The sequence below is a fragment of the Bradysia coprophila genome (assembly GCF_014529535.1).
Source record: "Bradysia coprophila strain Holo2 chromosome IV unlocalized genomic scaffold, BU_Bcop_v1 contig_5, whole genome shotgun sequence".
NCBI classification, from domain to species: domain Eukaryota; kingdom Metazoa; phylum Arthropoda; class Insecta; order Diptera; family Sciaridae; genus Bradysia; species Bradysia coprophila.
The window spans coordinates 4,382,951-4,399,387 of record NW_023503374.1 but is presented as its reverse complement, the minus strand read 5'-3'; the positions used below and the strand labels follow the sequence as shown (position 1 = coordinate 4,399,387).

At 34.3% G+C, this 16,437-nt stretch overlaps 2 protein-coding genes across 2 annotated transcripts in view; both read right to left on the bottom strand.

The window, feature by feature from the left end:
* LOC119071751 overlaps nt 1-1,238 on the bottom strand; it is a 42,202-nt gene extending 40,964 nt beyond the window's left edge. The window contains exon 1 of the mRNA XM_037176786.1: nt 1,152-1,238. The gene's annotated coding sequence lies outside the window, so the exon portion shown is untranslated. The remainder of the gene's footprint in view (nt 1-1,151) is intronic.
* An 8,016-nt stretch (nt 1,239-9,254) lies between these two features.
* Nucleotides 9,255-16,437, bottom strand: part of LOC119071742 (leucine-rich repeat-containing G-protein coupled receptor 5-like) — a 173,783-nt gene continuing 166,600 nt past the window's right edge. The window contains exon 6 of the mRNA XM_037176774.1: nt 9,255-15,865. Within this exon, the coding sequence (XP_037032669.1) occupies nt 15,148-15,865 (718 nt within the window). The 3' untranslated portion in view covers nt 9,255-15,147. The remainder of the gene's footprint in view (nt 15,866-16,437) is intronic.

The window sequence follows — 16,437 nt, the reverse complement described above, 5'->3', positions numbered from 1 at the left end:
CGCCAAATATTTCGACTTCAAATCGAAGTCGTCATCAGTGGCTGTAACAAATTTCATCAAAAAATCAGCGCACTGGACGTTCGCTGATGACTTCGATTTGAAGTCGAAATATTTGGCGTATTAAAAGAATAAACTGAGCTAATCCGACTTTAAAATACAAAAATAAAAATGAGAACGCAAGAAGCAGCCATTTATTTTTGATCGTGGCTTGTGGCTCAGATAACTCAGTTTGATCTAGCTCCACAAAAAAATTGGCACAAGAAAGCTCATTTCGTTGTTTTCGTAAGTGATTTGTGTAAAAGCAAAACTAAAAAGCAAGTCTAAAACATTGACATAACCACTGCACTGGCATTACCTTTCGTAATAAAAGACTGAGCGAGCTCCACTTAAAATAAGTCTTAAATGAGGGACGAGTTTTACTTTATTTTAATTAAAAGAGCAAGCAAACTAAGAAATATAATAATTCTGATGAACTAAAGTCAACATTTCTTCTTTTTTTTCTATAAATTTTCAACGTTTGCAACGACCGCCTGTGTAATGTTGTTATAAACCTTTTAATTATAACTTTTCGCACGAAAATCTCGTCGCTGCTGTGGAATGGTATTATTTTTCCATCATTGCTGGCATATAATTATGAAAGTTGTCTGTTCCGGGTATAATTCCGATGCTAAACCAATAAAAATAATTTTAAAGATTTTCCGATGTAAAATCACAAAACACACATCTGGCTTTTGCGATCTAATAACTTCCTGGAAATCGGGCAAATCCTTTTGATGTTATTTCGTTTTGTACGGGGTTTTTTTATGGATTTAATTTAAAAAATTCCTCTCTTTATGGTAACCAGAATAAAAGCGCTGCTACGGAATAGAATATATTCCGTAAAATATTAGCAAAGTACATACTCTAGTGCCCTACTCAACAATTTTAAACCGCACATACAATAGTTTTAAGGGTGGCTTGTGAATGTTGTTGGCGCTCTTGTTTGTAAAAAAGTTATTTGTTTCTAGGGTTTAACTTTAACAGGTTTTAGAAAATTCTATTTTGTTGTTCGAATAAATTCAAGGTATTAACATTTTACCATACACTCACTACATATACCAAGCAATTGTTTTAAAATTACAAAAAAAATGAAAATAAATAAAAATCCATACCCAGCAAAAAAAGGCAGCAATCAGCCAGCGTTTCAATAAAAATACAAACAATGGACACGAATATCTGCATACGGTCCGGTAGTTCACGCATTCACCAACAATGCAAAACTAAATCCCATTCACAATATTTATTGGTCTATGGATTGGAATTACAACTGGAAGTTTTTTTTTGTTGTTGTTGTCTCTGTTGTTGCTCTCTAAATACCCCAAAGCAAAATCGTTTGGATATTTTATTATATGATAGTCAACACAACAGCGATTTACACACCTACGACCGAAGCTGCCATCAATGTGGAAGACCCCCGAATTATATAGGAACACACCAGGCATTGAATCTATGAACCAAAAATGAATTATTAAACTTTTGTACCATTGGTATTTTAGTTTCGATTTTATCATTTAATTGATTTGCTGGAACAACCAAATGCTCATGTTCAAGTTAAATATATTACGGTACATACATACACAATAGACGTATCCACACATAACAACATATTGTGGAAAAGGGCAGCTCTACCGAAAAGCTCCATATGTATATATACACAGCTAAGGTAGAGGAATTCATTAAGTAGTGATGTGGTAGGTATGCTTTTTATTAGTCCAGTCAATTTACCAATTCTCATTCACAACCCCTTATTAACTACCAGCATTATGCGGGCTGATGAATAAATATTTTTTGGAAATATGATTTTTCTATTACGACACGATAATGATTCAATTTGTTGTGAAATAAATGAAGGGATATAGGCAGGTCACGAAGTAATATTGGTAGAGTCACGCACGGGCAAAAGTGTATTTTTATGGGAAGTGGATTTTTTTTGTGTGCGTGGAAGAGTGGAAGTGGATGGAAATTGAGATCGGATTAATGGGTGTGCAAAACGCAATGAACTTTTATTGTTGTGGCTGTTGGGGCTGCGTTGGCTATAATTACATTTTGAGACAACAATGTGAAATGTGCAACCGCAAATAAATCGTTTTTAGACGAACCAACAATGCCACAATGCCTGGGATAATAATGTTTCATCGTGGAAATTGTGTTGATGGCATTCGACGTCATTCAATTTTATAATTCGATTCTTGATCATGGGTCGGTTTATCGTTGCACTCGTCAATTTATTTGTTTATAAAGAATCAAATTCTCTTGCAAGATGTGATGAAATGAAAAAGAAATCGTTTTCGTAATAAGGAATTTTCTTTGGCATAATGACAAGTTGCAGTGGGCTACGTTAAAATATGACAAATGAGAAGTGGGGATGGTTCTGTTAGTTGAAGCTGACACAAAAACATATACTCAGACTTTCGTAGCATCCAAATGATAGAAAACTAAGTCTCCATGTCGATGCTTCAATCTAAATATTTCTCTGCTGATGAAGCACTCTACTACTTTAATTTGTGTGAATCTGACTATTCGACAAAGAATCGCCTTCAAGACACAGCCGACCATCTGTTGTCGAAAACGGCAACAAAAAAGTATTGAGACAAAGATTCTGTTCACTTATATAGCAAAGCTAATGAAGTACAAGATTTTGCAAAAAAGAAGTGACAGATTTAGTAGTCTCAAAGCAAAGGCTCTATATAGAGCCTTTGCTCAAAGTGATCCTTTTGACGTTTGTACCCTGAACGAAAAAGGTATGAGACTGAGATACCACAATTTTCTAGAGGCTCCTCAATCGACCCTGGAGCAGTAATATTTGTGGAGTAATAAAAACTTCCACTGAACCGTTCAGATTTTGGCTCCAGGCGCCTTTCTGAGTATCTCAATCTGTTCTTTCAGAACCTTAGTCTGTAAAAAGTTTAGAATTTGCCACCATTCCGATATTAATTGAATTTACTGTACTATGGTGTCATTACAAAGTAATCGTAAGGACGAGAATACATAGGAAACAACTTCCATTCACCGTAGAATCCTCGTATCCTCAAATGAATTTCAAAATGTTTATGCATGTACATAAACACCCATAACATCCTTATCCATTTACAATTTACATAGAGAACAATTAGAATACACACTCGACACGACGAAGGTACCGTGCATGCATAATGATTTCATTACATTCCGACATTACACAACACACAGCCGCACAAACCCAGTACACAATCTATAATACACAATCCGAAATCCATCTGATTAATTGTTATATTAGTTTCGTGATTAGTTTTCGTTACTGTTTATTAATGCTGCTTCCTCGAGACGATATTCAATGATAAATATTATTTCCATAAAAGCATAAATTATTGTCCAACTGATACGTACATTTGATTTAGTTTGTCATTTTCGTAATTCACATTGAATTCGATGTGCTTTTGTTTGTCACAGAAGGCAGGACAGAAGTGGCCTGGGTAATCAAACATCTGCCAAATTGAGCTTTGATGATATATCGTATCGTATCGGCTATCAGCCAAATTGTGGAAGGTATGAGCAATTGCCGGTTGTTACAAAAACTCTACCATTGTACTACAGAATATTTGATAAATTTTCATAATAGACGTGTTGTGCACGATATAATAGATAAACTGGAGAGTTGTATCCACACCCCATAATTACATAAATTGTCCTTCGGACTCTCAATGTAATTGGTATTGACTCATCACAATACACGGTGCGGTTGAATGAATTTTAACTGAGCTTTGCGATGTACTTTTGATATTTTTGGATATGATTAATCTGCTCGGAGCCCTGAACAAGGTTCCACAAAATTTTTTTGATTTTCATCCGTACCGACGGTGAGAGTCAGAGTGGTGCATAGCCCATCATGGCTACGGAGAGAGTGGTGGAAAACTGGTTGTAGCTGCAATCGGTAGTGCCTGAAATTCTAATAACAATTGTACAAAAATTCGGTACCATAAGTGTAAGGGAAGCCGGCAGAGACACACTAAAAGTAAAAAAACGTGATTTACAAACAGTCATAGAGGCGTGGATACTTGAGAGATGAAGCTACTAAATAGTTCTAGCAGTAGAGCAACATTTCCTCTACCAATCACCAAAAAATTATTTTTGGACACCGTTCACGTTGAGGCCGACAGTAGCTCAAAGTTACTCTCTCATATTTGGAAAATTTTGCGAGTTTCAGATGCATCTGAAACACACTTAGTAAAATTTGTTGTAATTAAAATAGTTAATTCTAAAATACAGGAAGTCTTAGCTTTCCATCGACACCACACTTGCAATGACTCATGGCAACAGTGCCCATATGTTGTGTGAATAAGTCAAATGTGTCCTTCTACGACGAAATTTCGTGCATGACTTAAAACATTTTTGAAAACACCACTGGAATGATTTGTTTGATTAACAAAGTTATAGAGACAACAAAAAAAAAACAAAATCGCTGTAGAAGCACACATTTCACTTATTCACCCAACACGTCGGCACTGCTGACATGAGTCAATGCATGTGTGGTGTCGATGAACAGCTGAGACTTCCAGCATTTCAGAACTAAACATTTTAATTACAAAAATTTTTAATAAGTGCGTCTCAGGTGCATCTGAAACCTGCAAAATTTACCAAATATGAGGGAAAAACTTTGAGCTACTGTCGGCCTCAACGAGAACGGCCTCCAAAAATAATTTTTTGGTCATTGGTAGAGGAAATGTTGCTCTACTGCTAGAACTATTTATAAGCTTCATCCCTCAAGTATCCACGCGTCTATGACCGTTTGAAAATCAGGTTTTTTAAACTTTAGCGTGTCTCTGCCAGCTTCCCTTACTCTTATGATACCGAATTTTTGTTCAATTGTTATAGGAATTTCAGGCATTACCGATTGCAACCACAACAAGTTTTCCACCACTCTCTCTGTATATAGGATTAGCTATGTACTACCACTGTCACTGACGGTACGGATGAAAATCAAAATTTTTTGTGAAACCTTGTTCAGGGCTCCGAGCTGACTAATTATATTCAAAAATATGAAAAGTGCATCGAAATACTCAGTTAAAATCCATTCAGCCGCACCGTCAATAGCAAGCAGCAACACACATCTTTTTATTTCCACATAGCACAGAGGAGGATTTTCTAGCACAGATTTATGCCGTTGATTATGATTTTCAAATGTTCTTATACCGAAAATTCGTTATATTGCGACACGTGACTCTGAAATTCATCGCTGTAGTTCTAAAATTGAGGCCAGGGATTATTACCCTCACATACTTCAAAAATAATTTTCCACCTAGCTACGTTACGTGGCCTACGTAGCTCCAGACACAAATGAAAAGTCTCGTTTACAGATCAAATAATTTACGAAATTTCTTTAAGTGAATATTGCGTGCGATGATTTGTTGAAAAATAAAATTGAAAAGCCTAAAGTGACAACTGGTAGCTTTATGTACGGTACTGTTCCTATTCTCGCCCTTTTTGGAGATGATCCATAAGTCAATTCGTAGAACATCACTTTATTCATAAAATATCCTTCTTTTGTATTTTGTTCGGCTCAAGCTTGCAAAATGGAAATTCTAAACCTTTAGATTTCCAAAATACGGAAAATTAGCTGTAGTAGCTGTTGGAGAGCTTTTCGATTTTTTCAACACCAGTCCAAAGTTTTCCTTACGACCGAAGCGAATTCTCGAAAAAAAACTGTTACAGAAACTTTCATTTACTGAAATTTACAAAAAAAATCTCTGGACAACACTGTTCCGTTTACAAAAAATGTAATCTGCATTTGGTACAGGGTCGTGTGAAGTTTCATTAATAATTGCATTGCATTTACTTTCGGGAAAATAGGGTCTTATTGGGTTTAAAATGCATCCATACATTAATTTCAACGTCTCATATTTCATTGTAGATGCTTCCAAACGCCCATAAGACCCTACGTCCTCTAGAAACCTTGAGATTCAGGGTGGATGAATTTCAAAAAATTCCATTGGAAAATGCGCCTGATTTCGGTAGGCTGTTTTTCTTTTAAATAATCCCTCATTTTAATGATCACTCAATGGTCTCAAATTCCACTCATATCTCAAGTTATAATCTTCGGTTTTCTCTCCATGTCGTATGTAATGAACTATTTTATCTGAAAATCGTTTCGATCGTCTCTTCTTTTGTTGGCAGTGCGTTCCTTTTTCTCTAGCAAATGTCCACTTTCCTTGTCAATAAGGTGGTATTTTGACAGCGTCCAAACGAAGTTTGTTTGCTAGAGAGAGGATTGCGTATTCTTGCTTGACGAGTGAAATGAAACGAATCCTTTTTTTTCTGAATAAAAGTAATTTATTCTGAATAAATTCAGTCTTGTATAGAAATAACATTTTTTTTATCATAAACTTATATATAATCTGTTCTGTTTTTTCTTTCATTTTTATTTTAATTTAATTCTTTTGTGTTGTTGTTCTTGTTGTTGTTGTTGTTAATAATATATTGTATCTTCATTTTCATATCATTTAACTGTATCATTTGTTTTTAATTTTTTTTTTTTTTTTTCAATTATTATTTCAATATATTTACATTCATTATTAGTTTTTACGAGATTAATGTTTACAAATTGATCATCATTCACTAAATGTATTAATTAACATTAAATGTGGGGAAGGGTGAAAGGAAAAGTTCTCTAAAAAAAATTTATTTCCTCTTCCACAAATGAAAAATGTACATAACTTCGTCAAATGAATAATATAAGTATACGCTAGAGGAGTATAAAATTTGAGACGTATTTCATAAATATTTCATATTTTATATGTTTAATAATAAATCGTGTGTTTTATTTAGAAGAACAATTCTATTTCCGAATGTTTTGTTGTTTTTGGTCTTATTTTTTTCCTGTTTCGCTGCGATAACGAAACGCATTAATTGTTCGAAAAACCCATTTTCAATATTTTGATTTAATTTATTTTATTTGATTGCGAAAGTTTATCAATTTTTTTATAAAGAATTATATTGCTAGAAATATCGTTAGTTTTTTTTTCTCTTTTCTTTTTTTTCTCTTTTCTTTTTTTTATATTTCATTTTTATTAATTAATTAGTAAATATACAACCCTAATGCATTGCTTTTTAAATGGTACTTTAATTTACAATCCTATCTTACTATTTATACGTTCATTTCGGTTCTTCTTCCTCGAAAGAGCTTGAGCAACTATAAATGAACATAATAAAAATTGCTGGCAGAAGACGATTTGCACATGCGAAAAAATAATAAAATAATTAAGAATTCAACTTGTGAATGAAGTGGTACAGCTGTAAGAAACGATTAAGACATTTGGGGTAGTTTCTTATAAGAAAAATGTTACGTTCCTGTGTTGGGTGGTAACTACTTATTAACTGCACAGCTGTAGTAATTGAAATTAAGGCGAGCCACACGTACCAAGGGAAGTAGCAATTACAGCAAGCTGTATGAAAAAATTCAAACTATTCATACCACACACACTCTGGATGAAATGTTTAAGGTATGGATTGGAGGTCGTTGGATTGAAGTAATTAAACTGTAAGTTTTTAGTTTTTCCTGTACATTGAGCATCCTAGACTTAATAACATTTTACCCCTTGCTTTTGAATCATTAGGTTGCATGAATCCTGAAACAAAGATTGCAGAAAATTTCTATTGCTATTCATGGAACTTTAGGAAGGAATAGAGTGGATGATTTTTATTTATTGTATTTGTTGATGGAAAAGGTCGTTTTTTACTGACTGCGCCATAAGCGAGCAAATAAAAAAAAATTACCTATTATCTATTCGTGGGAGAAAATAAAGAAGTCACATTTGCAAAGATTACAATCCAATTGATTTTATTCATTCCACCTGAAGAATATTTTTGGGTAAATAATGGTGTTTCTCGAACTGAGTCCGTCAATTGATCATTGACCACTCGGATTAACTCAAGAAAAAAAAACGAGTTTTGAAATAATTTTACTATTGCTGAGAATGACGACACGATTTGCGGACGGTAATAATTTCATTGCATTCCTAATTGCAAATTTTGGGCTTTCCTATATTTCACAAAATTATCAGTTTAGATACATCTGTTATCGACAACGACAGCAATGATAAACGACAAACTCAGACTAAAGAGGTCTCATATATAGCAAAAAGCATGTTCAAAACAAATGAAGTAAAAGATTTCTCAAATCAATCTGTGAAAATCTTTGATCAAATGATGTAACAGTTTGAATAGTAAAACTGTTAAAATGCTTGCCGTCTGTGACAGGTTAAATCGAATTGTGTTTACATTGTGTGACAGAACAGAAGCACTAATTGGACAGAAAAAAAACGTTGTAAAAAGTCATTAAAATATTGTAAAACAAATTACGCTTGGAAAACTGAGAACGTTAACCTACTTTACTTCATTATATCAGATTTCTAGAGAGAGAAAAAAACAAACAAATTTTTACCTCGCATGCATTACTCGACGTCTAGTGCATAAATAATAATTGTTATAAGCTGAGGGAATAAAAAGCAAAAAATTTCCCGTCTTCGTTCATAACACTCTGCACTAAAACAACAAGTGCAATTTATCGCCACTCAAGTTTTCTTTCGTTTTAAATATATTTTTTTAGTTAGGATGTTAGGGTTTAATGAATTCGGTTATCTAAATATGGTATATAGTTTCCAACTAAAAAATTCTTTTTTTTCTCTTTTTTCTGTACATAAATTCCAAATGTTTTGTCTGGTTTCCTTCCTTTTTTTTATAAATATAATATTTTGTCAATAATTTTACTTATTTTATACACGATTTTGTTTATTTTAAATTATTTTTAATAATTTTTAATAATTTTTGTTTGTTTCATTTTTACAATTTCTTTCTCCCTTTTTTTTGCATTAATTTGTTACACCACATATTGTCATTTTATTTTGTATATTCAAAATCACAACTAATTAAAATCAAAAACTCCGTTCATATATATATTTGCGTTGAGAATTTAATTAAATAATCAAAAAATATTATGCATGAAAGCTGGTGGATGGTGTGGGGTATAGTTTCGAAAAGGCTGCATTTAATTTGAACAGCAAGCAAACAAAAATAAAATTATTTCTGGTCAGACCGTCAGACATATCAATTCGTTTATTTATTGTTCGCTTTTAAAATGCTCTTTTTTTCGGTGATTTTTTTGTGTTGTTATTGTGTGTATTCATTCCTGTTTTGTTTGTTAGATCATAAAATGAAAGTTATTTACATTTGCTATTTTTACTCCCCACCCATTATCCCACACCCCGTCGAACCGAACCTATTTAATGATGCTGATGATGATTCCCATTACCCATGGGCTTCACACAGTAAATGTGTACATAAAACCGTCATAAGCTCACACACACATACACCAGCTGCAAGGCATTTTATAAATCATAATTTAATTTAATGTTTTTAAAAGCAAAAGCTTTTGCAAAATTTATACCGTACACATATTGTTGTATTTGCAGAAAATATTTTGAAAGGATATTTATTACGAACACTCCAGATATATAGAGAGCTTGTGGCTTTTTGGTGTGGTTTTTCCTTAAGGACTTTTCATTCGGTGGTGAGAGTGTGAGAGATTTTCTTTTTTTTTCGTTAAATGTTTCTCTACCTCATCAGAAATGCTTTGCCACCGTTTATATTACACCGAAAGGTTTTTACCATATAAAATTAGCGCCACACTTCAATTTCGCATGCATTTTAATTTAAATCATTTAGCTAAAACAAGTAGAGCATAAATTGTTAGGAAAAAAAAATAAATGCGGAAAAGGGAATTTAAACGTTTCACTTTGGCGAATCACGTGAAGTGATTTTGTTTAAATCAACTTTTCAAAAGTGAATCGTACAACTTCTCTGTGGTGTTTACCTTCAACCTTTTTAAGCTCACTGCCTGAGTTGATGCTTTAGGATAGTAGAAAAGAATTTTTATTAAAGTTTACATGGAAACATAAACCTGCTGACACAGTTTTAGCGAACCAATTAAATGTTTGTCGTATTACGGAGTGACTGTTTGCTCTTCAGTGCAAATAGCAGCTGCAGTGAAAAACAGCTGTGTGCAATTCGAAAATTTAGCCATTTTTGGTTATAAACTCTTTTGCTAGAGACGTCGACTTCGACTCGAATCGTTTACTCGATCTCGAACTGAGACACTTTGCAGTTCTAGTAGCATATGTATATACTACCTGAACAACGAAAAGTGTATGGAATGATCCAACAGCAGGCGCGGGTGTAAATGGACAGGGCGCTTTAACATGATTGTTCGGTTGCCTTAATTGTAAATGGCTAAAGATTTCTTTTTAATCTTTTCCAAGCATATTGAGCTATAACCGATAAATCTCCTGCTTCTATTTAAAGCATTTGATGCGTTCAAATCTTTTACTTCAAACATTTTAACATAATTTTTGCTATACATAAATAAAAACTAACCGAAACACGGCGCTTGTTTTTTTGTCGTCGTTGACGATAACAAATGATTAGCCGTTTCTACAGAAGGTATTGAAATTACAATTTGATCACCCCAATTTTTGGCATTAGCTCACGTATCCTCCATTTCATTTTATTTCAACATTTTTCTCGCCAATACCGCATGACATACCGACGTCAGAGTAAAGCCATTTATATCGAGTGACCTACAAACAAACTTAAAAGCACTTAAGTGTAGAAGATACTATACGATTTTCGAGAAATGAACAAAAAAAAAACAGACAGAAGTACCATCATCATTTGACGACGACAGTCCAGTTTACTATACTCCAAATAGATTTTGTTGCAAAAAATAAATAAAAATTTAAATGTTTCTTCATTTCCCCCATTGTCCCCACATTTGTTTTAGAGAAAATTGAGCAGAATAGCAGCAAAACTCAAAACAAATAGAAAAGACAAAAACACAACCGATTCATCTTCGCTGTCGCATTAAAGTTTTTTTCGGGTTGTGTGTGTGTGTGTGTGTTGTTCATATTTAGAAAATGTTAGAAGCAATTTAGACCGTAATTGAATGGAAATTGTATGTGACTATGTGAGGGGGGTTATCTTATGTGCAGATCCGGGAATTTATGTTCGTGTAGAGAAAATGGTCACATAGATGGAAGAAAGTTTCATGGACCATTTGGTCGCATAGGCAGTAGGTGAAATTGGCCGAAACTATTACGTCTGATGTATCGTTCAGACGACGAAAATGTTATTGACAAGCATCAGCAATGTAATAAGACATTACGATCAAGTTTATGGAAGTAGCAACGATGTAAGCCTATTGAAGCATAATAAATGACATGGAGATGGGATGGGGTCAGCTCGTTTTTTTTAGACAACTAGATAAAGACAAGGACATCTGTCAGAACTGTTTAAATTCATACCAAACTCGTGACTTTTGTCTTCCGTTGACAAACGAAACTCTGATGATGGAGAATGTAACTGTAAGATGCAACGTCTGGTTTATCAGGTTCATGTGAAACCCTTAAAAATAAGCCTCCCATTTACACAAACGATTTGGGTTGACTTCGTTCCGGTATGCAAGGTAAAACGATTGAAATGGTCATTTCATCTAATAGAAAACACTCTACACGTTTATCCACATAGTCCATGCCATAAGCTATATATATACCATCAGTTCGAATATCATTTGGATGAAAAACTGTCTACCAAAATGGTCCCTTTCATGTTTTGAATATCGTCCAGCCGACATGCTGCGTATGTCTGTTGTTTGGCGAGCGTTGAGCTTATGTGCGGTTGTGTGATGAAAACAAACAAATCGAAATGAGGGATTTTCAATCTAACGATTGTCAAATAAAATATGTGACCGAATGTGAATGCTAAAATATATATTGTAAATCGATTAACACAGTTAGGTATCCCATTCAGATGGTGAAGCTTAATTAAATCGTTTGTGTGTAGAAAATTCCTTTGGCATTATATTGCATATAAACATGAATTGGAATTTAAATTTTCGATCGCTTTTATTGAGCACTCATTGAGAGAGAGCCGAGGCATGGCGAAAAGCGAGAAGTGTTGAGGATGATGGTATACGGTATGGTATTGTGGACGTGTAATAAAATATTATTGTAGTGCACCAATCATATAACAACGAGGGAAAAAAAACCTTTCATCCATATTATGAACTGATGGTGTGTACTCGAATTGTGGAAGTTATTGTGGAAATATGAGATACAAGTATCATCGTAGAACGGATGGAATAAAGGATTTCATGATTTTCATCCGGTTTTTTTTTCTCTCTCTCTCTCTTTTTGTTTTGTTTAATGAAATGCCATAAAGTATTTTTATCTATAAAATTTTATTATGGCCATAAAGTTGGAAATATTTAAAACTAAACGACATTCATTAAAAATATCTGCGTTACCTACTGCCCGAATACTGTACAAAACATCATTTACACAACAACAACAAAAAAAGAAGCTTTAATGGACGATCTGAGGATTGGGACTGTATGGCTGATGTATGGCTCGTTTTTTTTTAGTTCGGTATACATATATACGTATGGATGGTGGTTGGTGTACGATACATACCATTAAGGATAATCACTTTGGTTTTCGTGTTGTTTTTACCCTACCCCCCATTTGTGGCCATATATTTTTAAACTTTGCCATGGAACCGAAACAAAAAGGTTGCGTCTAAACGCAATTATTTTTCGGGGAGATGTAGAAATTGAAATGAATACCGGACCGGTTCGGAATGTGGAACATTGTGGAGAGATGAAGACGGTTTTCAATAGTAATAGTTTCGGTTAATGGAGGAATTTCATTTTGATGTTATGTACGGATGAATGCTCTTTCGAACCGAATATATCCGAACATTTTGCTGCTGGTTCTAATTCCGTCAAAGAGGTTGTTTCACATCAAAAATGTTTTCATCATCCAGCAATTATGCAAACATTTCTGGTTAACCTATTCATAGTATCGAATGTTTGGAATTCAAAGAAAGTCGCTCTTGTTGTGAAAATAGAGACGATGTACCACTGGCAAATCCGAAGGGTATACGAAACATTCGATCACAAATTTCTCATGTGGATTGGCGACGATACCAAAAGTCGATGAGTTCTGGCCAATAATATTAATAAAAACATAAGCTAACGCCGACCAGTACCAAACACCTATTCGTATCGAAAGCTTTTAATGTGAAACTCATTATGTCTCTCACTTCGTTTTCTGCTGAAAAGCCATGGGCCCTAAAATCACTTTCTTTGCCTTGTTATCTGCATAAAGAAATTGCCGGAGACAATGTCGACAGCCCCGTACGAATTGAATTAACATTAAGTACCATTTTTCTCAAGATATTTCAATTTTACTAAAATCCAATATGGCCACCGGCAGCCATTTTGTTGGAAGACCGGAAATAGTACTGACACTTTACATTCGTGACGAATAATTCGTTATCACATTTCAATAAAAAAATATCATAAAATTCGGTCAAAATTTGATCGAGATATCAATCACAACCACAATAGGCTTCCCCTTACTAAGGGAGTCCAATTCGACGTGTTACAAACGTATGCGTAAACCTATAAGACCTGAATACTTCATACGAGTCTAAAAATTTCAAGAGTCATCTGTTATCGACAACGACTTCAAAAATATTCGATGAGCTGTAGCTACTGCTTTATTAAATAACAAAATATATGACAGAACTAATGAAGTACAAGATTTTGTATCAAACAAAATTTTGTTATTGAAGTCATTTGTGCAGTGGACGAACTGGTATTAAACGGTATTGGGATACGGAAGAAACGATCATCAATTTTTTTTCTTTTGAAGTTACGACATGATTTTTAAGTTCTCAGGAAATTTTCCGTAAACTACCATTTAATAACCCACTGTAGAACGGTTTTGTCAACAAAATCTATAGTGTCACAAATTTGTCATGTCAGGTCAACTCATAGGAAGTGAAAGCAAGAATGTTCCACAGCACTCTTAAGATGTTGTCGGTGTTAAATGCCACATGTACCCGATAGGGAAATTATTTGTTCCACTATGAAGCGTTGTGAAACTGTAGTTTTGTTGTTATTCTGAGAGGCGCCATTTTGGGTGAGAAAATATTCATTTTCTCTCCTCAAATGGCGGGTACAGCCTTATTGGGTGAGAAAGTGATCATTTTCTCAACTAAATAAAATGGCCGAATACCAAAACACGCCATTTATTTTATTTTCTCCTAAGTGGACAAAGATGCGGAATTTCGCAGAACGCAAGCATGAAAAATGTTGTGTTCACCTCGGGGAGATATAAGAAATTCCACCTTGAACTTTAGCTCTTGCTGAAATTTTCTATTTTCTCTCATTTGTTAACAAATAACTATTCCTTTTGAGCCTTAGAAGTGCTTTAACGAGGGTATGCCTAGTGTTCTACCGTCACACATCTAACAAAATCCAAGTAGATTTGCCAAAGTGAATGAATTTTAAAAGTTGCGTGACAAGTTGAAAATTTAAAAATTTATATTGGGCACAACGACCCATTTCAACAAAAAATTTCTTTTTCATTTGTCATTTGACACTAGATGTGTGACGGCCGAGACATACACTAGGTCTTCTCTCGTCAAGGCCTTTCTAGGTCACAAAAATAAAAGTTGTCGACTCAACATCACGTGGGGAACTGGTATATTAGTGAAGCTCGTTCACTCTTAAATTTGGCGATTTCAAAGCATGTGTTGCAATGGATTTTTTTCGCGATAATTCACGTTGTCATTCCCGCAGCACTCTCTCTCTCTCTTGTCAATTATAAATATTGTTTTGTGGGGAAATGAAAACAAACAAAAAATAACGGTAAGAAGGAGCGCTCAACTCGTTTGTAATAAAATATATAAACTTTAAAAATTAGCTTTAACTTTACTGTTTTTTTCATTATTGCTTATCGAAGACGTTTTTCTTTTAAATTTATTTATTTGCACTTTTAATTTTATTTAAAATGAAGAAGAAAAACTTTCAGTTTCTTTCCTTTCCGTTCGAATTCTCATTCTAATTTCCATAAAAATTTATTGACTTTTTCCTTACTGAAAATTTTACTTCCCTTCTCTTCCTCCTCCTCTTTCTTTGATTAAGAAAATATTTGACAGAAATTTTTAGAAATCATTTTACTCTAAATTCTCTTTAAAAATAATTTTACTCAATTGTTTCAATTTACCACAAAGTCATACATACACCACATGCGGTTGCTTATGCGAACGTCTTGTATCGTACCGAAAATCATCGAATTTCTCGTAATGGTCTGGCTCTTCGATCAATTTATTGACGGGAATTTCCCACGGTCGCAATGCCCTGTATTCGTGTTCCATTTCCTGTGCGGCCAAATATCGTTCCAATTCCAATTTATCAATTGGTTGCGGTATGACACGCTTATTAACATTCTTCCGTTCGGCCAGTGCCTGTTTCTTTTTTCGCACCATTCGCAAATAACACAATACACTAACGCCGGTCATGACGACCAGCAGTATACTCATCACGGCACTTATTATTGTCACAATGTGCGCTGGACATTTGATTTCACTTTCAGACATTGTCTTCAATATTCGACGAATTTTCCGCTCCTCCCATATATCACATCCAATTTTATCTTTATCTAAAACGAGTATATTTGTCGTGTTCGTATTTTCTTCATCGTGCTGGCCAGTTGTAAGTCGCCACAGCCATAACAAAGAACAATTGCATTCGAGTGGATTGTCGGATAGATATAATCTCTGGAGACGGTCCAGTGGAAATTGTGCTGCATCTAATGTTCGTAAATCATTGCCTCGCATGGATATTTCCACAAGATTTGGATTACCATGGAATAGTCGAGCTGGCAAATCACCGAATGACGGATTGTCGTCTAGGGTTATTGTTTGCAGAAATGTGTTGTCCACGAAGGCTCTGCAAAAGAAGAAAAATGATGTTTATGATTACATGGTTTCTCCCATTGCGTTTTTGTTGGGTTGATTCGGAGGTTTTCTCTGCTTTATTTTCGACTCAGGACATTTCTATATATGTAATTTGGGTGGTCAAGGGAGGTGGTGTGCAGGGAGATTGAAGGAAATTAATGACATTTTTTTGATATGAAAAGGAAAATTGTGTTTTTTATGTTTATGATTGGGGTAATTTGGGGTTAAGACATACAGTTGAAATGGCAGATTTAAGTGCCAGCTTATAAATGAGAAAAAAAAAGTTCTTTTTTTGTGTTGCCTTTTATTGTCGTTGAAGTATGTGTGTAATCATATGATCTGCACAATATTATTATTGTACTTGCCTAAATGGAATAACAAGAATCGTTTTCTTCCAATGCATAAGGAGGGATTCTTTTGAAAAACAGTCTACCGTAATCGGACGCATTTTCCAGTGGACTTTTCGATATGTACCTAGAAATGACTTCGACCCTAGAAGCCAAAACCTATTTAAAAAAAAAATCGAAGCTTGTGTGGCTGGTGAAAATTCTTCAAAGCTTGTGT